We start from the raw sequence: 26870 nt of genomic DNA on the forward strand, positions 1-26870 counted from the left end.
ATTCTGGAGGTCTGTGGTTCCTTTTTATTGTGTAGGATTTACCCAGTGGGTGGGGTTAGACGATTGGCTTGTCAAGGTTTCCCGGTTAGGGAAGCTTGCGTCAGTGTTCTGGTGCGTGGAACTTGATTTCTTCTTTTTGGAGAGCAATGGAGTGCCCAGTAATGAGTTTTGAGATGGGTCTATGTGTTAGGTGTCACCTTGGGCAGTCTGTATGCTGACATTCGGGGCTATGTTCCTGTGTTGCTGGAGAATTTGCGTGGTATGTCTTGCTCTAAAACTTACTGGCGCTTGGGTGGTGGTTGGTTTCAGTGTAGGTATGGAGGCTTTTGGACGGTCACTTATTGCTTAAAGTTCCATGTAGTCAGGAGTTTTCTGGTGTTCTCAGGTTTTGGGCTTAAGTTTCCTGCCTCTGGATTTCAGTTTTATTCTTCCTGTAGTCTCAGGACTTCTCCAACTCTACAGCACTGATAATAAAACTTCTAGGTTAATGGCGAAAAGATTCTCCCCTGTTAGGGACACCCAGAGAGGTTCACAGAATTACATGAACAGGAGAAAAGGGAGGAGGGAGATAGAGATGAGCAGGAGGAGAAAAAGGGGGACTCAAGAGGAGAGAGACAGATCTACGCAGCTGTCTGTTCCCAGAGTGTTCTCCGTATCTCAGACACCTACAAGGATTCACAGAATTGGATTGGGAAGAGAAGGGGAAAGGAGGAAATAGAGGTGTTCTGAGGTAGAAAACAGAGAGTCAAGATTGGGAGAGAATAATCTTCGGTTTAAAATAGGGCTTCTCTTTTTTTTTGGTAAGGTTATAGTGTAGTGAAAATGAAAATGAAGAGTAGTAGAGGAGTACTAGAGGACTTTAAAAGAAATAAGAGAAAAAGAAAAATAGAAAATAAAAGAGAAAACGGAAAGGAAAAAAAGGAAGAAAAAAGAAAAAAAAAGAAAAAGAAAAAAAAGAAAAAAAAAAAAAAAAAAAAAAAAAAAAAAAAAAAAAAAAAAAAAAAAAAAAAAAAAAAAATTTTTTTTTCCCCTAATTAAAAAAATCGTAAAAATCTATGTAAATGAAAGTTAAGGAGTAATGGGGGAGTAATAGTGAATTTTAGAGGAAAATAAAAGAGAAAAAATAAAAAAGAAAAAATATAAAAAGAAAAAAAAAGTAAAAATACATCTAGGAGTTTCTCTGGAGCTGCTGCGGTCAGTGTGGGTTCGGCTCAGTTTCAGATAGCTCCTCGTTCCAGCTTACACTTCTGGATATCTACAGGGCCCTTCCAGTGAAGTCGGTGTTTTCTAGAGGGATTTTAATCTGTTGCACCAGTCCCTTCTGAAGCGGTTCCCTTTGTTTATTTGGCTTCTGTTTGCCGGTCTCTTCAGAGCCTCATTTCCGCCCTGACACAGGCGGGCGGAGGTGGGCTCTTATTCAGTTAGCTAGTTCCGTTGCGCTGCTGGGAGGGGCTGACGCTGCAGGGATGGGCTGGCGCTGCGGGGGCGGGGCTGACGCTGCGGGGAGGGGCTGGCGCTGAGGGGCGGGGCTGACGCTGCGGGGAGGGGCTAGCCCTGCGTGGGCGGGCTGGCGCTGCCGGGAGGGGCTGACGCTGCTTTCTCCGTCTGCCGCTGCTCAGGCTCCCGGCTGTTCTATATGGAGCGCGCCCCGCGCTGCGCGAGGTTCCAGCCCTCGGGTGTTACACAAAAGCGCGGAAGGAAAAGCTGCGCCTGCTCTCTGTGCCTTCCCCGTCAGAGCGGTCCAGGCAGCGAGGGGCTTGATGGGCGCACTATCCCCAGGTGTGGCGCACTCACTCCCTTCCGCGGACCCAGTCTCAGTTTCCGCTGACGCCAGTCGGGTGCGCGCGCCTTCCGCTCTCTGCGTCCCCAGCCCCAGTCCCCGCCCGCGCCGGTCGGGTGTCTGCGCCCTGTGTCTCGCCGCGACCTTCCCCTCCCCCCTGCCTCCTGCCTCCGGCGGGGCTGGGCGGGTCCGCAGCCTGCGACCTCTTCTTGGGACTTTCTCCGTCCCTTTGTTCTGCGAACGGCCGGCAGTGTGTTCCGGCCGGTTAATTTTCTCTCTTTTGGTCTCCCACAGTTCAAGTTGGCACCTCACAGAAGCTCCCTCCGATTGTCCTCAGGGCACTCAGGCCCGGCCCCTAGCCCAAGCAAGGCCGCCTAAGACTCCCTTCCCGGGACGGGTCTCCGTCCTTAGCTCTTTTGTCTCACTTTTTATCTTTTATATTTTGTCCTACCTCCTTTCGAAGACAATGGTCTGCTTTTCTGGGCGCCTGATGACCTCAGCTAGCGATCAGAAGTTGTTTTGTGAGGTTTGCTCTGCATTCAGTTATTCTTTTGATGAATTTGTAGGAGAGAAAGTGGTCTCCCCGTCCTACTCCTCCGCCATCTTGGCTCCTCCTCCCCCAATAAAACTTTATTTACAAAAACAGGCAGTGGGCCAGATCTGGCCCATAGCCATAGTTTTCCAGCCCCTGCTCTAAAATATTATTGCCCATGCAAAGCACTCAATGCCTAGGCTTTTTCTTGCTCACAAACTCATCTCATAATATAACCATAAATAACTCATAATAAACCATAATAAAACCAGTTATTGAAATCAATCCAGTAGAACTCAACTGAAAAATCATCATTTGGGTAGGATTTAGACTTCTCTGCTGCAGAATGTGTTCAAGACATAAAACAGCAGCCTTGCCCAATGATAAACTTAATCAAATGCCAAGGAATCCTGTTTTTCTTGGGGAAAGAGCATGTACTTCTTAGATATGACTGATTGGTAATCATGTTCTTAATTTGAAATATCACCTATAAACTGAAAAACGAGAGGAAAATAGAACCCCACTAACAAATTTTCATAAGGCATCAACACATCTAACAAAAGAAATTTTTTGAAGAATTATTTAACTGATTTGTTAAGGGTTAACAAACAGCAGCATTTTTCCAGATGAGTGGCTGCATATAAAAATCTGTGGCATGTTGGAACTCAGAAGTTGGCTAAGTTTGGCTCCCATGCCATATCTGGTCTTCACCTGTTTTTGTTAATAAAGTTCTACTAGAATCTGGCCATGTCTCTCAGTGGACAAATAGTCTCTGGCTGCTTTCTGTACAAAGGCAGAATTGAGTAGTTGCAGCAGAGACCAGGGCAGCAGAATATGAAATGCTTGGATAGCATTACCGACTCAACAGACATGAACTTGGGCAAACTCCGGGAGACAGTGAGGGACAGGGAGGCCTGGCATGCTGCAGTCCATGCAGTTGCAAAGAGTCGGACACGACTTAGCAACTGAACAGCAACAGCAGAGACCATATGATCCACAAAGCCTAAAATATCGACCATCTAGCTCTTTACTGAAAAAGTTTGCATCCCCACAATGGGGGCTAAATGACAAAAGTTCATCTTGGTGACTTTTTGTTTAAAATGCTTTCTTCCATGAATAAAAGAGTCTTGTTTGCTTACCCTTATAGACATGCTTTCATGATACACAGAGAGAAGATATTGGCTGGCTGAAGTCACACCACCTGGGAAAAATCAACAGTGATAACCAGCCAACGAAATGTTCTTTGGATTGGGATCACTGTCTCTAGAATAATAGTTCTGATGGATAGATTTTAAAAGGCCTGCTTTGACTATCAAGACAACCCCTCTGAAAGGGATCCCAGACGTGTCTGCTTCTCTGCTGATGACCTTCTTGTTCCCCACAGCTCCCAACCCTCCCACAATTAGAGAAGAGCTCTGCACGGCTTCCTATGACACCATAACCGTTCACTGGACCTCCGATGATGAATTCAGTGTGGTTTCCTATGAGCTCCAGTACACCATCTTCACTGGACAAGCCAATGTTGTGAGTGAGTATCGCACACCCTATTGATTTCTCTATTGGGCGACTGTTTTCGGATCGATTGCATTCCTGAATTTAAATATCAAGGGAAGACAAGGAAGGAGAGAGTACAGAGTATTTATTGGCTTGTCTTTCCTGACTAAGAAGATGATAGCACTCACTTGTACTATACTAGTAAAAATAATAGGCCAAATAGTGTTGAAAACTATTGATCTTTAGCAAACCATATGGACGAATCTTACAAACATATTGTTAAAGAAATCAGGAGACAAAAGAATCGATGCACTATGAGTATCTATACATGTATAAGTTAAAGATAAAAATAAACTATTTTGTTTAGAGATGTACACATGGTCTAAAAACTATAAAAGTTAGGATGATGATTACCTCTGTGATGGGAGGGGAGTAGCACCACTGGGGGAAAATGTATGGGAGTTTATGGGGTTAACAGCATTTTCTGGTGGAATTATATGGTTTAGTCATTATATCATACATTTAGTATTATTTTCTTTTTGAGTGTTATTTCATCATTTTTTTTGTTGTTGTTACCAACCTTGAGGGCTTCCCTGGTGGCTCAGAGGTTAAAGCGTCTGCCTGCAATGTGGGAGACCCGGGTTACCAACCTTGGGTCTATGTCACTTTATTTTTTATTTTAATGTTTGTATTATAGTTGATTTACAATGTTGTGTTAATTTCAGGTGTACAGGAAAGTGATTCCATTATACATGAACCCGTATCTATCCTTTAACAGTTTCTTGTCACATATAGGTTATTAGAGAATGAGTATAGTTCCCTGTGTTACACAGTAGGTCTTTATTGATATCTATTATATATATAGTAGTGAATATATGCTAATCCCAAACTCCTAATTTATCCCTCCCCTGACCTCTCCCCATGGGTAGCCACAAATTTGTCTTCAAAGTGTTTTTCTGTTTTATAAATAAGTTCATTTATGCTGTTTTTTTTAGATTCCATAAATAAGTGATACCATATGATACTTACCTTTGTCTGACGTATTTCACTTAGTATGATCATCTCTAGGTCCATCCATGTTGCTGCAAATGGTGTTATTTCATTTTTAATGGCTGAGTAATATTCCACCATATATCTGTACCACATCTTCACTGTGAATTTATCTGTTGATGGACATTTAGGTTGCCTCCATGTCTTCACTATTGTAAATAGTGCCACAGTGAACACTGGGATGCATGTATCTTTTCCAATTATGGTTTTCTCCAAATATGTGCACAAGAGTGGGGATTGCTGGATCATATGGTAGATCTATATTTAGTTTCTTAAGGAACCTTCATAAAGTTCTTCATAGTGGTTGTACCAATTTTCATTCCCACCAACACTGTAGGAGGGTTCCCTTTTCTCCACATCCTCTACAGCACTTGTTATTTGTAGACTTTTTGATGATGGCCATTCTGACCAGCGTGAGGTGATACCTCAGTGTAGTTTTGATTTGTATTTCTCTAATAACAAGTGATGTTGAACATTGTTTCATGTGTTTTAAGCTATAGATTATTCTTTTCTTAACTGTTATGCATAGTTGTTATGATTGAAGGAGACCTGGATTTGAATCCCAGCTTTGGTCCTCACCTCACTAGTACTATCATTTGGGACAAAGTATTGAACATCTTCTGAATCTATTTCTTCATCTGTAAGAAGAGGTAATGTTTTAGCTTCACATCATTGAGATACTAAAAGTAAAGGTCTTAGCCCTGTGTTTGCCAGTGTTAGCACATACCTATTCAAGGTTACTATTCCTACAAAAATATAGACTAGACCCACTGTCATTATATCTTTTGCCACATGGTAAAGGTCAGTCATGCACTTTGCTAGGAACATCTACATCAGCAGTCCCCAACCTTGTTGGCACCAGGGACCATTTTTGTGGATGCCAACCTGCTCACCTCCTGCTGTGTGGCCCAGTTTCTAACAGGCCATGGACCAGTACCAGTCTGTGGCCCAAGTGTCGGGGACCCCTGATCTACACAATAGCATTTAACACAGTATTCACATGAAAGGCCTTCATTGAATGTTGTTTGTTCTTCTATCCTGTCAGTTGAAAAGACTATCCTTTGCAGATGTTCTACTGAATGATAAGATCTAAGAGTATAAAACTCTATGGAAAATTAGGAGAAAGAATGCTCCAAAGCTGGCTATAGCTCCATGTGCCACGAGGCAGACTTTTACTGTCCTAAGTCATGGTTCCTTCACTTGTCATAATAAATTCTAGTTAATTGCCCTCAACTGACTTTAGTGAAGGAGAATTAGATACTATCTATGAAGCTTTTTAATCTTATAAAAAGACTATCCGTAATTAAATTCATACACTCAAATGCAAAATTAATGACAATGTTAATTTTTTATTTTTCATTTTTATGAACAGGCTTATGACTATAGATGTTAACGAATTGCTTGTTGAGACATAGATATGTATTTAATTTTACAATATTTCCATGTTTTTTCCAAAATGATTTTTAATGCATTGTTGAAAATCTTCAATTGGAACCTTTTCCCGGCAGCCTATTTTATTATTGGCAAAAGCCAAAGGATCCATGTCTTCAGGCTTTCATGCAAAGTAGTTATCTGTATTTAATTTATTTTAGTCATTTTGAAAATATTCATGAAGGTTTTTAGACATATTCAGAAGAAGGAAGAGAACATTCACTTCTCTCCAGTCTGGTCGAAGAGACAAAGTGTGTTAGAAGCTTGTATGCAGTCTCTCTAAAAGGTGTCCATTGTTGCATAATGTTTTATACATAATGTTTTACTGTAAGATGACAGACAGTTGCTCTACAAGGCTCTGAAATCCCCAACATAACTAGGATCTTGTAATGAGCACCATCATGTAGGGAGATGCTTCTGACCCATGATGAATGAGAGAAAAAAAGTACAAAATCACCTAACTCGACTGTTGCCATATGAACTAATTATCTTCCAAGTTCCACTGTTGTTTTACTATTTCAGGCTGAATTGGAGAAGGTGAGTGTTGGCATCCCATCAAAGATTATTGAAAATGACTTTAGAGAGAAGTACACATTTTAGTTGGGATAGTTATGCGGGTGTTTCATAAAGTGATGAATAAAACCTGGTCATCAGTCCCAACACAGTGGGGTATCGAGGCAGAGAAGTCTGGTGCTTGGCACCATATGCGAGAAGTTAAGTGATGCTGGCACTTGACCAACACTAGCAATGTAATAATGGTGCACTTTGAGGCATCCCACTTACTCCAGGCCCCACCAGAGAATGGTCGACGTTGCTTTCTTGGCATTTATAATCAACTTCTCAATTATGACCTTGGCGATAGAGGTAAGCCTAAATTTTAAGAGTTAGCATTCATGAAAGCAGACTGTCCCAGGGTAAAGTTATCCAATCACATTTTACTACTCTATAAACATTTTGTTCTTTTAATATTCACAGAAAAAATTAGTGACCTCTTCGAAATAATCAGGATGGTCAGGGTCCCTTTTTAGTTTGGAAAGGGTTTCTGAAGCATTCAATCTTTTTGTTTTGGGTTAAGACTTCAGACTGTAAGCCAAGTTGCAGTTTGCAGCAATTTCAGACATCTGCTTTACAATGTTGCTGAAAGCATTCCCCCACCACATGAAACCCAGCATCAGGGTTATACAGTGATGTAAAGTTTATTGAAACATTTTTACATTTGCTTTCTTTGACCGCAATAGTCATTTTGCTGTGACATATGCAATTAAACAGGAACAGTGTAAATGCACTGACATTGATAGAATTCTCATTTGATTCTAGTGAAAGCTGTTATTGTTCACATGCATGCCAGACTGCTATTGACAAAGGTCTAGGAATATGAGTGGGTTATCCTAGAACAGAAAAGCTCATTCTTTCATTTTTTAATTTTTATTGAAGTATAGTTGATCTACAATTTGTGTTAGTTTCAGGTGACCAGCACAGTGATTCAGCTATACATATTTTTTTTCAGATTCTTTTCCCTTACATGTCCCTGTGCTCTATAGTAGGTCCTTACTGATTACCTATTTTATATATGTTTGTGTATGTCTGAGTTAATCCCAACTTCCTAATTTGTTCCTCACCATTCCCCTTTGATAGCTTTAAGTTTGTTTTCTGTCTGTTGTTTTATTACTATTGTAATAGTATTATTAAATATCTAAAGTGAGTTACAGGCTTCTTAGGGCCCAGAGCTCAGAATTCAAAATGACCCTTCTTTGGTTGGATCAACATCTGCTATTTGGTCGTGACACTAGCCTGAAGTGTTGAATTTGTTACCTCTATGTTCAGGGAAAAGGGAAAATGAGAAAGGATCAAGAGAGGTATGTAAGTGGGAGAGTCCCATGTTACTAAGCTACGTGTGGATGTGTACCTGGGCCTTATACAGGTGAGAACTGGTAGGAGAATGAGGGGGCTGCTGGGGGTGAGGGGTGAATGGGGCCTTAGTTCTCTAGTACATCTCTAAACACTGACATACCACCCTCATCCTCTTCTCTGAGCCTCACATTGCTTCCTTGCTTTATGGCAACTCTGTGAGATCTGGAAATGAAAAGAGTGTGAGAAATTTCATAAGGTTTCTCATATATGTGAACATGTATGTTTATTTAGTTAAATACTCACTGAAGTGTGGCTGAAAATACTGTGTACCCCAGATACATATCTTAGGGGGTGAATTTTCATAATTAACATTAAGTTCTTCTGTGAGATTCATGAACAATGATGAATGGAAAACTTGGAGATGGTATTTAGTAGGATTCAGAGACAGCTGTTGGGGCGTGAACATCTTGAAGTGCTATGCAGATACTTGTGGGTTGGTATGGATATGCATTTGTGATTTCCTTGTACATTTCATTAGAAACTCAAAGAGGTAAGATGAAGTATGATTAAGGTGTAAGTTGCCTCAAGATCAAAAGAACTAACCCTTTGACTTGCAAATCCCCTGAAAGGGAAGGAGGGGTGGCAAGTTGAGAAGCCCCTCAGGAAGTGGAAGGCCTCGGCCTTCTACTGAGAATTAGTGAAGGAAATTCACCAGAGTCAGGAAACAGCCATGACAGCCCAGTCACCAGGGGGCTGGGCAAAGGTTTGATTAGAGTGGAGATTGATGGGCAGAGAGGGGAGAAACAAGAGTCGGGCCCAGTACCAAAGAGATGTTTTCAGCATCAGCCACAGCTGCACAACAAAACAGCTTCCTTTTTCCTCATGTTCTTCCTGGCATCGTAAATCCACAAACTGCTCCTCAAACCACATCCTGCAGCATGCATCCAGAGCATTGGCCCTGCTCTGCTCTGGAACCAGCCATACTGGGGATGCAGATGGTCACAGTCCCTGGTGATGCTTTTGTCAGAGCTCCACTGGGCCCTGAGTTGCCTTTGGGTGCCACACGGCTCCAGGGTTCTCGTAGGAACACATGACCTGAATCAATTACAATCAGACCAGTACTGGGCCACAGATAAGCCCCATAATAATTTTCTTAGCTCTCCTGTCCAAAGTTGGGCTGGTGTTGGCCAGTTTCTGCTGGTCTTAGTCCTGAACTGGCTGGGCCGTTGAGCTGGTCCCTGTGTCTCTGCTCCCATTGGGATGAGCAGACTATCCAGAATGTTCTTCCCCTGGCAGAGGCCCAAGAGGGCCACAGACTCTCAAGGGCTTGTGATGTCTCCTCTTGCCACTGGTGTGTTGTCACCGCAGCCTCATTTTCTTGGCCAGAGCAGGTCACATAGCCAAATCCAAAGCCACGAGGTAAAAGACAGCATATCCATCCCATCTCTTTAGAAGGAGTAGCCACAAAGTCACTTAGATATGGATCCTGGGCGGGGTGGAGAATGAGAAGCAAAAATATGGAACCTCCTATATCTCCATTAGTGAGGTCAATGTCTCATACATGATCTGGGTCTGTTCTTACCCTCTGTGAGTCTCAAAACTGATGAGATCCAAGACTGAATGTTCATCATGATGTGAGCAGGGGGGAGGGATGTGTGGTCACTTGCTTTCTTTCCCTCCCACAGCACCTAGTAACACATGACCAGGCACGGCACTTAAGATACTGCTGCTCCCATCCACGTGGAACAGAATTTGCAAAACAGTCGTCTTAGTTGATCTTTCCACTTAGAGCACATGGTGGGAATATATAGTAATAAATATAGGTCGCTGTCCTTATTGTAGGCAGATACTGAGCACTCGAGTGGATTGGTGGGCACCTGAAGAAGTCACAAAGCTTTTCATTGCTGATCCCAACAACTGAAAATTCCACAACCTTAATATACAGATTTGCCCCGTGCTTGCTCTAAAGAACTCACCACGTCTGCTTGGCTTTGCAGGTCTGTGCAACTCGGCTGATAGCTGGATGATCGTGCCCAACATCAAGCAGAACCACTACACGGTCCACGGGCTGCAAAGCGGCACCAAGTACATCTTCATTGTCAAGGCCATCAACCAGGCAGGCAGCCGCAGCAGTGAGCCTGGGAAGTTGAAGACGAACAGTACGTGCCATGAACTCAGCAGAACTATCATCTCTAACCTGCTCTCCTTCCAGCTGCCCCTGGCCCCCTTCATTTCCCTTTTCTCTGTCCCAGGCATTGCTTACAACCTGAGACAGCCAGCATGGAGTCAGGGTTTTTCCATCCAATCCTCTATTCCAAGCCTGGCACAGAGCTAGGACTCTTTGTAAATTGCCAGCAGTCTTCTTTTCCATATGTGCATGTGTGTGTGCACACTCAGTCGTGTCCAACTCTTTGTGACCCCATGAACTGTAGCCTGCCAGGCTCCTCTGTCCATGGGATTTCCCAGGCAAGAATACTGGAGTGGCTTGCCATTTCTTCCAGCAGGGGATCTTCCTGCCCTAATAGCAGAATCTCAAATTACTAAGTCTTTCTTCAGGTAGCTTCTAGGTCTGTGATTCTCAATCGGAAGTGATTGTGGTCCCCAGAGGGACACTAAGCCACATCTGGAGTCATTTCTGGTTGTCACAGCTGGGTGTTACTGGTGTCGAGTGGTTAGATGCCAGGGGTGATGGGAAACTCTCACTGTGTCCAGGATGGTCCCAACAACGAAGAGTGAACTGGGCTATGTGTGCATGCATCTTGTAACACTGTCATCTCCCGCTCTCTCTCTCTCTGCCCACATGTGTTTTATTTTATCCTCCTCTTCTTTCTCCACATCTTTTTGGTCTAGAAATATTATGCTATATAATATGGTATTTGTTTGCATAAGACCTCCCAGGAGAAAGTCGATTGGAGTATGTCAACATCACATCATGCTTTAGGGTTGCCAGCCAATCTATAGGAACTACTTTTTAAGAAGAACCTTCATTTAACCCAATCTGTGATTTCAGTAGTCAAGTAACTTAATTTTACTCCACATATTTGTCCTTAAGACACATACTCTTAAACATAAGCTAATTTCTCAAGGGTTCTGCTGGTAGAGAAGGAAATGTCTTTGGAGAATAAGGGAAAAAATGAATACATACTGGAAAAAACCTGTAACAGCGGATGGGAAACCCAAATGAACTTTTTGGCCAACCCAATATATACACTGAGGTTTATTCTGTAGAATGGATCTTTGAGGCTTCTTATTTGTGCCTTATGGTTTTACTAAAGATAATGTATTCATTTCATATGGACAGGTAATCTTGTACTTCTAGACATGCAATCATTGATCAGATGTTATTAAATTATATACAAGAGGTTGGTAAACTTTTTCTGTAATGTGCCAAATAATAACTATTCTGGGCTGTGCAGGTCAGATGATCTTGGTTACAGGTGTTCAACTCTGGTAGAAAAGCAAGGCCTGGCCACGCTTCATTAAAACTTTATTGAAAGACACAGGCAGTGGGCTCAATATGGCCTGCGGGCTGTAGTTTGCCGAACTCTTAGGTGTACAGATCTTACAATGCATTGAATTCTTTAGCCAAGTAAATGATTAATTTCTTCTGTGAACTAATCTATCCTCATTAAAGCAAAAGCCTTGAACCTAGACAGAGTAGGTCATAGTTTCCTTGAGAAACACATCCATGGCACAAGTGGAATTTGTTCCCTGTGGAGGCAGGGGGCTGGACCTAACACCAGATGGCAAGACCCTGCTCTGCATATGTGTGGGTAGGGGTGGGAGCTGAGGAAAACACGATGGATCTCACCATTATAAGGCCAGTCTTTTCAATGGCTGTGACATTCTGATCTTCCTCACTGGGAGAAGGGTAAATAACACAGCCTTCATCTTCAGTGATGGCTGCACCTTTATGGAATTCCTTCCTAACCACCTATTAGGGTCCAATTATTTTTAAGGCACATTCTATCATCACCTTTGTCTTTTTTTTTTAATTTGATGGAAGTACAGATTTACAATGTTGCGTTGATTTCTGCTGTAAAGTGATTCAGTTGTACATGTAGATACATTCATTTCTCATATTCTTTTCCATTATGGTTTATCACACCTTTTAAGCCAATCTATCTTCAGACTCTTTTTGTCTTAGCTGGTGTGATCATTCCTGAGGACCTTATCTTTTTGTTCACAAGCTATGCCAAAATTTAAACTACACATGGACTTCAGTAGGTCTTATAGTCTTTGAGAATACCCCCTGCCTGCTCAACACTTGAGGATTTTCTCAGCTCCCCTTTAAGTTTTTCTTTGATATGAACAGAAATCTAAAAATGGGTCAGCAAACTACTGACCATGGGCCAGATTCAGCTACCTGTTTTTGTAAATAAAGTTTTATTGACACATAGCACTGCCTGTCTGTTCCCCTGTGTCTCTGGCTGCTGCCATGTTTTGACAGGAGGATTAAATAGCCCCAGAAGAAACCACATGGCCAGCATAGCTGAAAATAGGAAATATCTGGCCTCTTACAGAAAAAGTATGCTGGTCCCTGCCTGATCTATAAGAAAGAATTTTAGAAGTGCCATTGTCATGTTTTTATCCAAGGAGTGACACCCTTTGGCCTACCTGCATATGATGTAACACACACAACTGCTCCAGGCTGTCTGCCTCAGTTTCTCAGCCAGCATCTTGCATTGCCATAGTCAGACTTACCAGAATGTTTCTGGTGATTGTCTGAGCACTGTGTGGAAGCGGCATTCCAACACAGCAGTGGAGTTTGAAAATCATGGTATTTGCATCACATTGTAATCCGTTTCCTGCCTTTAAGTGTCTGGTACCCACCGTGGTGTTGAATGACTGCCCCCACACCAGTGTTGAATTTTCAAAGCAGTAACAGTTAATGAGAGGATGGATATTCAGGTGTGATTCGGCCAGAATTTTACAATGGTTCAATGTTCAAAACACAAAGACAAATAAATGAAACAGAGAGGACCATATTATGTCTATAAAGGAACTTTTACGTCTATAAACGAACTTGGGACTCAAAAACCCAGGTAGGTAGTAACCTGTCACATTTTCCTCCTGATCTTATGGGCTGAAAAATAGCCCATTTGATCGTCATTTTAAGCTCATGAGAATACTGCTCTAATTTGGAACAATCTCAAAATAATATAAGCCATTAGAATGTTCTGTACATTAAAACCTGCAGTCTTGATGTGTTTGGTTTCTGAGGTCTATTAAGCATGAATTCATCTGAAGCCAACTGAACAGGGGAATGGATGAAAATGAAGTCTTCGTTTTCTCCTCCCTTCCAGGATGACATCAGCCAGCACATTAACTGTGCTGCTGGTGTGTAGCTGGGATCCCCGGCAAAGCTTATACCACAGGCCCTGCTTGATCCTCACCCATGCTATTGTTGAACAGTGAGGGAAGCAACCTTGCATCCACAGCTCAGAGCTGACTGACTGCGAGCTCTCAGAGGCAGGGACATGTTTGTCCCCATGATTTTACTGTACTTTTTAAAGCTTATTCTGAAAATATGTTCTTGCTTAAGTTAGAATCCACAGTTCTTTTCATCTACCTCTTTTGTGTCTTGTAACCCTGTTTCTAGGCCAACCATTTAAACTGGACCCCAAATCTGCACATCGAAAGCTAAAAGTGTCCCATGATAACTTGACAGTAGAACGTGATGAGTCGTCATCCAAAAAGAGCCACACGCCTGAACGCTTCACCAGCCAAGGCAGCTATGGTGTAGCTGGAAATGTGTTCATTGATAGTGGCCGCCATTACTGGGAAGTGGTCATAAGTGGAAGCACATGGTAGGTACTCTGATCGAAATGTATTCTCTTTCACATTCTCCTCCACCATAGGTGATCACAAGAGATTGAACATAGCCCTCTATGCTACACAGCATGACCTTATTCCCCACATTTTATACATAGTAGTTTGCATCTGCCAATCCCAAACTCCTAATTTAGCCCTCCTCTCTCCCCACTTTGGTTATCACAAGTTTGTTTTTTGTGTCTGTGAGTCTGTTTGTTTTGTAAATAAGTCCATTTGTGTCATATTTTAGATTCCACACATAAGTGATATCATATGATATTTGTCTGACTTACTCCACTGAGTATGATCATCTCTGGGTCCATCCATGTTGCTGCAAGTGGCATTATTTCATTCTTTTTTATCGCTGAGTAGTATTCCATTGGGTGTATGTACCACATCTTCTTTATCCACTCAACTATTGATGGATATTGTCCTACAATTATAAAAAAAAAGCATATCTCATTCTATACTTTGTTAGAACATCAACCCAGGCCAAGGTCCATCTTGAAGAATAATATGCACAAAAGCTTTATCAGTCAGCTGTTGCTATAGTAATGCTGCATAATAAACACCCCAAAACTCAGTAGCTTCAGCCAACAATCATTTACTACTGTTCACTGACACTCACATCTCTGGGTTAGCTGATCGAAGCTAATCTCAACTGGGCCTTGCTTTAAGCTGCAGGTTGGATCTAGGTCTGTTCCATGGGTTTCTTCATCATGTTTGGACACATGGGCTACTTAGGTCATGTCCTTCTTGAGGAATCTGAGAGTAAAAACTCAACTATGCAAGCACATTTCAAACCTCTGCTTGTATCACGTCTTACTAACTTCTCATTGGCCAAAGCCAGTCACACAGCCAGGCTCAATGCCAGTGGTACAGGGAAGTATATTCCTCCCACGGAGTTGAGAGGAGAGAGTGAATATGTACCAAGCAATCATTTAATCTACCATTCAGCCAATGAGAAAAATAACTCGTTTTAACTCCATCCATTTTTTATTTGCAGCAAGACTTGAGCCCCAGTCCCTGGGAAAGCTAGTATGCTAATACTGCCCTTTCATGCCTTAAAGCATGGGTCAGCCGACAACAGCCAAACCTGACCCACTGTGTGTTCTTATAAATAAACTATTTATGGGAACACAGCCAGGCCCACTCTCTTCCATATTGTCTATGGCTACCTTTGAGCCACACAGCAGAATTGATTAGGTAAGACACAATTCTGTGGTCCACGAGGCCAAAATATTAGCTCTCTGGCTTTTACAGAGAAAATTCAGTAATTCCTACTTTAATACCTGCTCTTCATCACTGAAATTAATTTCTGTTGCCTTGTATGTTTTGTGACTCTAAACTGGGCCCATCAGTGCTGGGGGGGGAAGCAGTGATCCTCCGCCAGGACTCATTTCAAAGTGTCCCTTAGATCCAGCCCAGTGACTTGAGCCCACTGAGTTCTCTAAGCCCAAGGGGTGGAGGTCAGGGCAGAGGACGTGGGAATTAGTGAACTCTGCCAAGTTCACCTTACAAAACTGACCTTGCCCATTCCACAACCGCAAACTGTACCTCATACCCTGCCCTTCTGTCTCACAGATGCCCACTCAAATAGCTCCCTTTATGAGCAATTATAATTTTTACTAACCAGCCTTTATCCAGCACAACTCTGTGCCAGGCACTGGCCTGAGCATTTTACAAATGGTAGCTCATTTATTGATCCTAACAGTCCCAGAAATGTAAGTACTAATACCCCATTTTACAGATGAGCTGACTGAGGCCCAAGGTCACACAGCTCATAGGTGCAATCAGGGTACAAGCCATTAACCAAAGGTCCACAAATGTTGTCTGTAAAGGGCCAGAGAGCCAGTATTTCTGGTTTGCAGGCCAGATGATTTTCTCCCAACTGGTCACCTCTACTGCTGTGGGGGGAAAGCAGCCATAGACCACACATTCACGAATGGGTGCAAATAAAACTTTATAAAAACAAGCAGAGGGCCAGATTTGGTAAAATGCTACAGCCACTATGGAAACCAGTATGGAATTTCCTTAAAAAAAAAAAACTAATAAAAATAGAAGTACCACATGATCCAGCAATCCCACCCCTGGGCATACATCCACAGAAAAGTATGCTTTGAAAAAATACATGTACCCCAAAGTACACAGCAGTGCTAGTTACAATAGCCAAGACATGGAAGCCACCTAAATGTCCATCAACAGAATAAAGAAGATGTGGTCTATATACACGATGGAATATTACTCAGCTATAAAAAAGTGTGAAACAATGCCATTCACAGCAGTATGAATGGACCTAGAGATGATCATAGTAAGAGAAGTAAGTCAGAAAGACAAATACCATGTGACAGCACTTATATGTGGAATCTAAAATATGATACAAGTGAACTTATCTAAGAAGCAGAAACAGACTCAGGTAGAAAACAGGCTTATGGTTGCCAGGGAAGGAGGGGATGGGATGGACTAGGAGTTTGGGACTAGCAGATGCAAACTATTACATATAGAACAGATAAACAATAAGGTCCCATTATATAGCATTGGGAACTGTATTCAATATCCTGTAATAATTAGTCATAAAAAGAAGAATGAACTAATGCCATATGTAGCAACATGGATGGACCTAGAGATGATCATACTAAGTGAAATCAGACAGAGAAAGACCAATATATGATATCACTTATATGTGGAACCTAAAAAGATGATACAAATGAACTTATTTACAAAATAGAAATAGAGTCACATATGTAGAAAACAAATTTATGGTTATCAGGGACAAAAGAGGGGAGGGTTAAATTGGGCAATTGGGATTGACACATACACATTATTATACTATATATAAAACAGATAGCTAATAAAGACTGATGGTATAGCACAGGGACCTCTACTCAATACTCTGTAATGACCTATATGGGAAAAGAGTCTAAAAAAGAGTGGATACATGTATGTGCTAAGTTGCTTCAGTCATGTCCGACTCTGTGCAACGCTATGGACCAGAGCCCACCAGTCTCCTGGGTCCATGGGATTCCCCAGGCAAGAATACTTGAGTGGGTTGACGTACCCTCCTCCAGGGGATCTTCCCAAAATATGTGTATGTGTACAATTGATTCACTTTGTTGTACACCTGAAACTAACACAACATTGTCAAATCAGCTGCTCCAAGAGAAATTTTTTAAAATATATCCTGTAATAAACCATAAAGGAAAAAAATACACTTTAAGGCTTACTGTGGTGTACTTAATAAGTGATAGTTGAATCTTTGCTTTAAAAAAAAAACTAAAACTGAAAACTGCCTAATTTGCAGATGATGAGTATGGTAACAGTATTTAGTTTTGAGATAAAGATGCTAAAACACTTATTTCACAAAAAAAGAAACCTTTCAGTTCAAGTCTATGCAAATAATGCAGTATGTCTAAGTCCTTTACAGTGTTGATACACATTCATAAGCTTGGGTGTTGTCTTTTTCCAAACAACGGTTTGCATATTAGCCAAGCAAGTAGGTTTTTTCCCCTCTTGTGACCCTCAAGGTTCTCTTTGCTCGGAACACTCCTGTTTCAACATCCCTCTGAAGGATGAAGGACAGATCCTCCCCCTGTATTTGGCTCTGGTCCAGGCTGGCATTTACAATGTGTAGCTGTACTGGGGCAAGATAAAAGCCCAAAGGAAAATACAGTGAATTTTTGCAGGTGCAAAAGAGCAAACATTTCTAGTTAATTAACGGGCTCTGTTAATCTGGGACAGAATCCAGTGTCTAAATAATTACAACCCCCTTAATAATTACTTATGATAAATGATACCTGATCGTTATGATCTCATCCCCATTGATGAATGGTGCGGGGAATTCCACCACACCACTTCAGTTATACAAACACAGATCAGCATTACCTTGAAAACACCAGATGTCAAAACCAACTCATGAGGCAGGGGGAAAATATTCTCACATTAATTGCCACGCTTCAGATCTTTACAAACTCATGTCCGTTTCAGAAAATTCTCACGTAGAAAGTAGTTTAACATTTCCTGGGAGGTGTTAGCGAGGAAAGGGTGACCTTTACTATCAAACGCCTGTAATACTTTGATTTGCAATAGCTAATAACACATGTATTTTCTTGTGAAGTATAGTGCTGACTTGAAATTTACTTGTATGTTATAATCCATGCTATGGGGCATGTTAACATTGCTCTGAGAAACATCATTTTATACTTTTTGAATTCTCTGAGTCTCACTGCATACCTTAATGGAACATTGCCTTCTGCCTGCACCTTTCAAGCTCACTGGAAATATGCACATAATTTTACAGATTAATGATAATATAATGGTATTTTCCGTTGCTTAATGGACTAGACACGTAGTTATTTTCTTACTCTAATGCTGTTAATGTGTTCTCAGTATTTTAGGAAATGGTGTTAACTAAATGTGGGTTCACGCAAAGATTACAGGAACCCAACATAAGGGGGAAGGGGCGAGATTCTAGATTTTGCTCATTTTAACCTTCTCTTGGTTTTCCCATTTGCTAAATGCAGTCAGTAATACTTGCCACAGCTACTCCATAGGGGGTTCAATTAAGGTTCAAAAGGGAAAGGAATGTCAGAGTTCTTTACTAAAAAATAAAAATGGTGTACAGCAGCAAGAAGGAAACAATACAGACATTTGGCTATTTTGTGATTCAAATGCAAGTTTCAAATTATCTGAAAAGGGAAATGGTGTCTGCTGGGACAGATAGAACGTCTTGTGGGAGAATACTAAAAAGTGAAAAACAAAAACCTTTCCAAAGTGTCTGTTAGGGTTCAGAGAAAAAGAAAAGTCTTTTTCTAGGTACACCAACAGAAAGAGGGCCAAGGCTTCTGGGAGCCTGCTACTCCTCTCCTGGAAGGCGGAAAGCTATTCACAGCCCAGAGGCAAGGTACACCCAGGAGTCTGCCCAGAAACTTCCACAGACCTCACGTGTGCTGTCTACTGTCTGGAAAACAGTGTTTCCCCTTCTCTTAGAACTTCTGGATCTTGTGTACGAATGGGTGTCAGTGGCAGAATCTGACCCGGACTCCATATTGGAGAGCGGATTCTGGGAAATGCAGCCCCAGGAGTGTCCCTATAATGCTGAACAGAATTGATGAGGGTGAAGTGCAGAGGTTTGACAGCACACGGGCTGGTACCCTATGCTTACCAGAGGGTCAATTCCATCCTCTCTTAATTCAGTCATGGTGTGTTTTCTTTTTTGAACACATCACTCTTTAAGTGATTATATTCTAAATCCAGCACATGATGTTTGAAAGAATATCATCATGTCAAAGACCAGTGAAGTTTTTCTCTCCACGGCAGGTAAGGTACCATATGTCAACATCCAGTTAGACTGGTTTCTACTATAACATGTTAAGAATTGAACTCTGAATCATTCACTATTTACTAAGAATGATGGGTTTTCCTTATCTTGTTGTTTAGTTGCTAAGTAGTGTCCAACTCTTTTGTGGCTACAGCCCACCAGGCTCCTCTATCCATGGAGTTCTCCAGGCAAGAATACTGGGGTAGGTTGCCATTTCCTCCTTCAGGGTGTCTTCCCGACCCAGGGATTGAACCCACATCTCCTGCATTAACAGGCAGATTCTTTATCACTGGGAAGCCCTTGCTTATCTTAATACCTGAGAAATACTACATTATGGAGGCATGTTTCAGCAGGCTGAAAAGAGATTAAGAAGCTTAGAACACTGTAGAGAGAATTCAGAACTTTTTTTTTGAGCAGTGAGAGAACATTTAGATTAACTAGGACATCCACAAGCTCAGAGACATTCAGGATGTTTGTAAACACAGTAGGAAATAAAACCAAAAGGGCTCCTCTGGTGAGGAAAGGCATTAGGGAGTGTTGTTTAAGTCTGTGGCCTTTTAAATCATCCTCGGGTCAAATTCCTATTCTGGTAGTCATGTGTCATTGGGCAAAGGTCATAAAATAACAATTACTGACTATTCTATGCCAGGTCTTAGGCCCACGATCTTACACATATTCTTTTCTTAACTCCTCAAAATAACTCTGAGACACAATGACAATCATTGTCCCTGTGTTACAGATGAGAAAACTGAGGCTGGGAGATGACAAAGAACCTATCCCCATAAATGAAACTCATTTTCCATGCTTGCCTTGTGAAGTCATGGAAGATAACAGGCAAGATGTCAGTTGAAAAATTCAAAGAAGGTCAGAAGACCTTTAGAAGGTCAGAAGAAGTCTAGGGCTGTGCTGCCCAAGATGGTAGCCATGGGCCACGTGCAGCTCTTGAAACTAACTTGACTATAATTAACTTAAAAGTGCAATTCCTCAGTCTCACCAGCCACAGTTCAAGTGCCCAATAGCTACATGCAGCTTGTGGCTACCACACTGAACAGAGCAGAACATGTCAGTCATTGCAGAAAGTTCTACTGGATGCCATTGGTCTCAAGAATCTACTGCATGGGTCTTTATGAATGTATTAAAAAAAGACAGCCAAATACAAAGTTCCAATTCTCTTGTAACACCTTCACTGTAAATAGGAATTTGAGTCAATATAATGGCCCCTTTCTGCCAACTCTATGTCCAGAAGGGAAGAAGATGGGGAAGAGGGTTCAGGGTTCTTGCCTGAGCTTTCACTAAAGAGTGAACAGGGATGACCAAGGATCACAAAAAGGACTTCATGTATGTGTACAACATGGCTCATGGTTCTTGTCATTGCTCTTTTGCATCTGCAGGTACGCCATTGGCCTCGCATACAAGTCAGCCCCAAAGCACGAGTGGATTGGCAAGAACTCTGCTTCCTGGGCACTGTGCCGCTGCCACAATACCTGGGTGGTAAGACACAACAGCAAGGAGATCCCCATCGAGCCAGCCCCCCACCTCCGGCGCGTCGGCATTCTGCTAGACTACGATAACGGCTCCATTGCTTTCTATGATGCCTTGAACTCCATCCACCTCTACACTTTCGACATCACATTCTCGCAGCCCGTGTGCCCCACCTTCACTGTGTGGAACAAATGTCTGACCATCATAACAGGCCTTCCCATCCCTGACCATCTAGACTGTACAGAGCAGCTGCCCTGAGCACATGGAGCTGGTTTCTGGGGGATATAAAGGGTGGTGGCCACCATTTCGGGGACTGAGAAAGCACAGGCTTCCAGAATGTGGTTAAATCTCACTAAAAAGCATCCAGAAATCAGCTAAGATAGGACTCCCAATGGGCGATCCCCCCCTTTCACTGTGTTTTGTATTAAGTACAGGCTTTAATAATTTCTTCACCCTGTTTTTGTATTTACAGGAAAATTTATAGATTATTTATAATAGGAACATAACCGGGGATTACAACTCTTAGAAAATCTCTGGTTTTGCACATTAGGAGGCCCGTAAGTTTTATCAGTTCTCGACAACCTTTATTTTCAGCACAAGTCTCTGAGCTTGAGAAACAAGATCTTCTGTAGTTTTGTCTTTCTCCACCTTCTCACATCCTCTTTCCTACAGATCTCATGGCGGGTCCTGTCACCCCAACACTGTGTAACAATATGCCACTATTTTCAAACTAAAAACATTAGTTTTGAACCTAGTAGGGAAGTAAGCAGGCTTTCTGACTCCGGTTTCTTGTGAAGCGTTCTGCGATGTCAGAAGGATTTATTGGATCAAGTAGGGTGGAGAGAGCAACAGTGGAGGGAAAGACTTGACTTGGGAGCCTGGGATCTGCTATTGCAAAACCTGTAATTACCCTTCCATGGCTGGTAGAATGATGCTGGGAGAACACGAACAATGAGATTGCAATTGAAAAAAGTCACCTTGAATCCTACTGATGATTCAAAAATTCAGGCTGATTTGTGTTTTCTCAGAAGTGGGATTCTGTGTCATGATAGAAATCTATTTCCTTCTTCCTTTTACTAGTTTCTTTAGGCCTGTGAAGTTTCTTCACTATGTTTAATAGCTGTCCTGTGTCCCACTCCCCCTGAATAATTTTTGTCACTGGGGCTGAGGAAATAAACATTTTCTGTCACAAATGGCAGCACCACTTTGGATCGATTTTGCTCTCTAGGACATCAACATATGGCCCCAACTGCCAATACCACATCCAACCATAAGTCACCGAAAAACATTTGTATTTATGAGTTGATGACAAGGGACATTGCATAAAGTACTCTTCTCTAGTATACGTACTTCAAAATTTATAATAAACAGACCTTTAAACACATCTCCGAAAGATGTAGAAGTCCCTCTATATTCTAGTATAGTTAATAGAGTTGTAAGAAAACAAACAAAAAAAAAAAAACAAAAAAAAATCAAACTCACTATTCTCACTTTGGAACCTGCTAGTAGAACCTGCTAATGCCATGTCAGATAGAATGCTCAATGTGCTGACCTAAGGCATTGGAGTGGTCCATGACGTAAGGCTTTTTTGCCTTCCCTGGTGGCTCAGTGGTAAAGACTCTGCCTGCAATGCAGGAGACCCAGGTTTGCTCCCTGGGTCGGGAAGATTCCCTAGAGAAGGGAATGGCAACCCATTCCAGTATTCTCACCTAGAGAATCCCTTGGACAGAGGAGCCTGGCGGGCTACAGTCCATGGGGTCACAAAGAGTCAGACATGACTGAGTGACTGACACTTTCACACTAAGCCATCCTTCAACTTGAACCAGGAACCTGGCAATGGTTCTACCTTGATGAAGGGCATGACATCTCTCAACCATTTCATTTGCTAAAATATTTATCTGGGCTGCTGGGGTGGCCGTTTTGACAGACTGGGGGATTTAGACACTGTTTTTATTGGTTTTGTTTTTGAGCAGATCAACCAATTGTTTCTTTGAAATTCGTCCACTGTTTCAGCATTGCATTATGTGATTGTGAGTCTGGGTTTCAGGGGCAGCTTCCCCAGGGCTTCTGCCTCTACACTGGCAGATGCACTCCTTTTTCTTAACAGATAGATTCTATATATTTACTATATTATTTATACCCAGATGAATATTTTGATAGTGACTTAGGACAATTTCACATCTAAAAGATGGATGCCTCAATGGAAAAAAAAAAAAGTACTCAGTCTCTGCCAACTTAATGGAATTTTTTTCTTTTTACAATAGAAAAACAATGTGCATTAGGCTTCCCTGAATAAACCAAAAGGGTTGGCTTAGTAATTTTTACAAACATTTTTGGTAGCTGAATAATGGATATTTTCATGCACTTTGTACACTAACAGGTTTTAAATAAAAGGGTCTAAAACTCAGCTTCTGAGATTTTTTAAATCATGGTCTCCAGGTACAATAAATGCTCCAGTTTGCCTTATGATGTTAATCTAAAGCATTTATGAGGACAATATTGCCACGAATTATAATGCTTTTTCAGTATAAAGAAGTTACTACTCCAGTTTTCACTGCAAGCCATTTAGGTTATGTTTTGGCTATTTTTATAAGGATGAGGGATTATGTTATCATTTTGTTGTGGAAGTCTCACTCTTTGCTAACTTAAAAACATTGTGGATAGTAGCAATTACTATTTCCATGTTGTCATGTTTACTGGAAAATATGTATATGATGAAAGGCCACAGTGTTTACTTTCATTACTGTAATGATGTAGACAAAATTTCCATGTGGATTTTTTTTTGAAAGTCTGAAAAATACATGCTATCAACATTTGTTGCGGTAGAATTCTTTAAAAGGATTGGGGGCACGGCATTTTGTTTTTGAGGTTCTTACTTCACAGAAGACATCACAATACAGGGGGAAGAGAGCTGGCAGTGCCAGTTAAATTAATACACAAAATTGATGCAACGCCAACCAAGACTGCCAGGTCCAACGTCGTGGCTGTGTGAACACTGCTGGCACCATCTTGAAATGCTCAGTAATGCCTGGACAAGGGGTTCTACACTTTCATTTAGCACTGGGCCTCGCAAATTATGTAGCCAGTCCTCAAAACTGAACTCTGAAACATGGTACCTCTCTCCGTCTGATGGATAGAAATGAAGAACCCTGAATCCACTGTCACAAGTGGCTGGCCATATAATTCAAGTAGGAATCTAGATGGATTAAGATGGAGAGTGGGCTTGGGTGAAGATTTTCTTTCTGGCTTTAAAAGAAAGTGACTTCAAAATCTGCACATGTTGATGAGAGTTTCTGCTGGAGAAGAGGCAAAGGCCTGAGGACCAACAGGCATTTTATTATGGTACTGAGATCTCGAGACTTTCTGAGGAACCAAACCAGTGCCCCCCAGCGAATGTGGAATTCCATTTCGGCTCCAGGCACACGAGCAGTGCCTGCGGAAACACACACATGTATGCTCGTGTACATGTGCTCTTGGTATTGGGAACCAGATGATCTGCTCTACTCTTATAAAAATGTCTTTAAAAAAAAAGATACAAAGATGGTAATGGGGCTGGGAGAATGTTTTTAAAATAGTGCTTCTGAACATGGGGGTGATCTGGCAGTGTGTGGAGTCATTTTGGGTTAGTGCAACTTGGGAAAGGTGTCCCCGGCATCTAGTGGGTAGAGACCAGAAATACTGCTCAACATCCTATGGTGTACAGCACAGCCCCATGATGAAGGATTATCTGGCCCAAAATATCAATAGGGCCACAAATAAGAAACTCTTACCATTTTTTAAGCAAAACTCTCACTAATTTTTTTTTCACTCGTGATTGATTCAATGCCTGGTATATCAAAAAAGAAAGCGGGCACCAAAACCTTCACCTTTAAAAGAATATTTACAAAATTGTTCAGAAAATCTGAAAGGCAATGCAAACCTTTGTAAATGGGAATCCACTGACAAGTGTCACAAAGATGCAGATGTGATTTGCTTGGTTAAGAAATGAAAGTCTCTGTATACTGCTCTTTTCACTCGAACAAGTTCAGTTCCTGGTACTTGAGTCATGCTATCACACCCTCAGCCCGAGCTCTCCATTGCTATTGCTTTCTGGTTTAAAATAAAATCATTTTTGTGGTTCCCACGCCCTCTGTCTCTGCCTGTGTCTGTTGCCTTGTTACCAAGGCGTGTTTTCACCTTCACTGTTTCTACACATATTTATTCAACTTCTACTAATCCTTCTACCACCTTGCAACATATAATCCATTTTCTTTTATGCTGAAAGTTTCCAGTGTCCACCATCCAGCCTCTCCCTAATCAAAATACAGGTAATTGACAAGATGCAAAATAATATCTCACCCTCCCCTCCCCCTAGGAATTTAAAGACACAGTAAGAGAAAACCTGTACAGGAGCAGAGATCAGAACAATGGCTTGGTTTCTAGACTTCCAGAGCGGGTGGAGAAGAGGAGGGCAAGGAGGATGTGTGTGGATGGGTGAGGGTCTTGACAGCATGGTCTGGAACCACCCCAGCAGTTGGTTATTAAATCTGTCCCCAAACCCTTCCCCTGGCTAACAGGACTTGACTTTCATAAGCAACCCAAGCCTTTTGGACCTGAGTCAGCACTCTGAAGGCTTGGTCATGGGTTCAAGGCATAAGGGGCACCTGTATACTTGTTACATGTGCCAGCCCTACCTACCCCAGGCCCACCTACCAGACAGAACCTGCGGGGCTGGGATCCAGCCCTCCAGGGGATTCTGCTACAAGCAGATGTGTGTGAAGTGCCACTCTAGGGGGCTTTCTTCAGTCTCATATCCCATAGAAACATGCATGTAGAGCCTGAAACATCTTCTCAAGATCATATGCTTTAGAGGCACCATGATGTAACACACTGACTTTAATCTGGCTGAATATGAAAATCTTGTCCTATTGCTGCTGCTTCGCAGGTGGCGCTAGTGGTAAAGAACCCACCTGCCAATTTAAAAGACATAACAGATGTGGGTTTGATCCCTGGGTGAGGAAGATCCCCTGGAGGAGGGAATGGCAACCCACTCCAGTATTCTTGTCTGGAGAATCCCATGGACAGAGGAACCTGGCGGGCTACAGTCCATGGGGTTTCAAAGAGTCAGACATGACTGAAGCAACTTAGCACGCATGCACACTGCTCTTAGACAAGGATGTGTGTGTGTGTGATAGTCACTCACTCGTGTCTGACTCTTTGCAACTCCATAGACTGTAGCCCACCAAGCTCCTCTGTCCATGGAATTCTCCAGCCAAGAGTAACTGATTGATTCAAAGGGCAAATAAAAGTGAAAGTTAGCCACTCAGACGTGTCCAACTCTTTGTGACCACATGGACTGTAGCCCACCAGGCTCCTCTGTCCATGGGATTCTCCAGGCAAGAATACTGGAGTGGGCTGCCATTCCCTTCTCCAGGGGATCTTCCCGACCCGAGGATCAAACACAGGTCTTCCATGTAGCGGGCAGACTCTTTACTGACTCAGCCACCAGGGAAGCCCTTTTTTAGCTCCAGGTCTGAAGACTTCCCAGCTTATCCTATGGGCCTCAACACCAAGAACCACAAATTGCAAATTTAATAGGTCATTTTGTATCAAAAGGTGAATTATGAAACACCTGCTGTGTGCTAAGTCAGTTGTGTCTGACTCTTTGCAACCCCATGAACTGTAGCCCACAAGGCTCCTCTGTTCATGGAATTCTCCAGCCAAGAATACTGGAGTGGGTAGCCATTCCTTCCTCCAGGGGATCTTCCCAACCTAGGGACCGAACCTAGGTCTCCCACATTGCAGGAAGATTCTTTACCATCTGAGCCACCAGGGAAGCCCATGAAGCACCTAGAATTTTTCAATCAAAAAAATATATTCTCTGGGTTCAGATACGGCCCAGACCGTGTTAACATTTTTTTTTTCTATTGTGGGTTTTGACTTTTTCCCCCAGACACTGAATTCATTTGAGGTACCCAAGTCTTAAGTTTCTCAATAAAGAAAAAAATCTCCATTAAAAAAATGCCAGTTTCTGGATCCCATCCTGAAAGATAGGCTGATAAGGTCCTTGGTGTGGGCCAGCACCCTGCACTTTTCTCTGAAATGATCCTCAAATGCAGCCAGGACCAGCAGCCCATGCT

At 42.1% G+C, this 26870-nt stretch overlaps 1 protein-coding gene across 7 annotated transcripts in view; it reads left to right on the forward strand.

The window, feature by feature from the left end:
* MID1 (midline 1) overlaps nucleotides 1–24877 on the forward strand; it is a 401161-nt gene extending 376284 nt beyond the window's left edge. For 6 of the 7 annotated variants that reach the window (XM_043458384.1, XM_043458383.1, XM_043458381.1 and 3 more), the window contains 4 exons: nucleotides 3697–3840; nucleotides 10136–10297; nucleotides 13741–13948; nucleotides 20661–24877. In XM_043458384.1, the coding sequence (XP_043314319.1) occupies nucleotides 3697–3840; nucleotides 10136–10297; nucleotides 13741–13948; nucleotides 20661–21009 (863 nt within the window). In that variant the 3' untranslated portion in view covers nucleotides 21010–24877. Of the gene's footprint in view, nucleotides 1–3696; nucleotides 3841–10135; nucleotides 10298–13740; nucleotides 13953–20660 lie in introns of those variants that run through there. The other variant, XM_043458386.1, reaches the window with a different exon arrangement.
* Nucleotides 24878–26870: the final 1993 nt, after the last annotated feature.

The sequence above is a fragment of the Cervus canadensis genome, chromosome X (genome assembly GCF_019320065.1).
Source record: "Cervus canadensis isolate Bull #8, Minnesota chromosome X, ASM1932006v1, whole genome shotgun sequence".
Taxonomy (NCBI): Eukaryota; Metazoa; Chordata; class Mammalia; order Artiodactyla; family Cervidae; genus Cervus; species Cervus canadensis.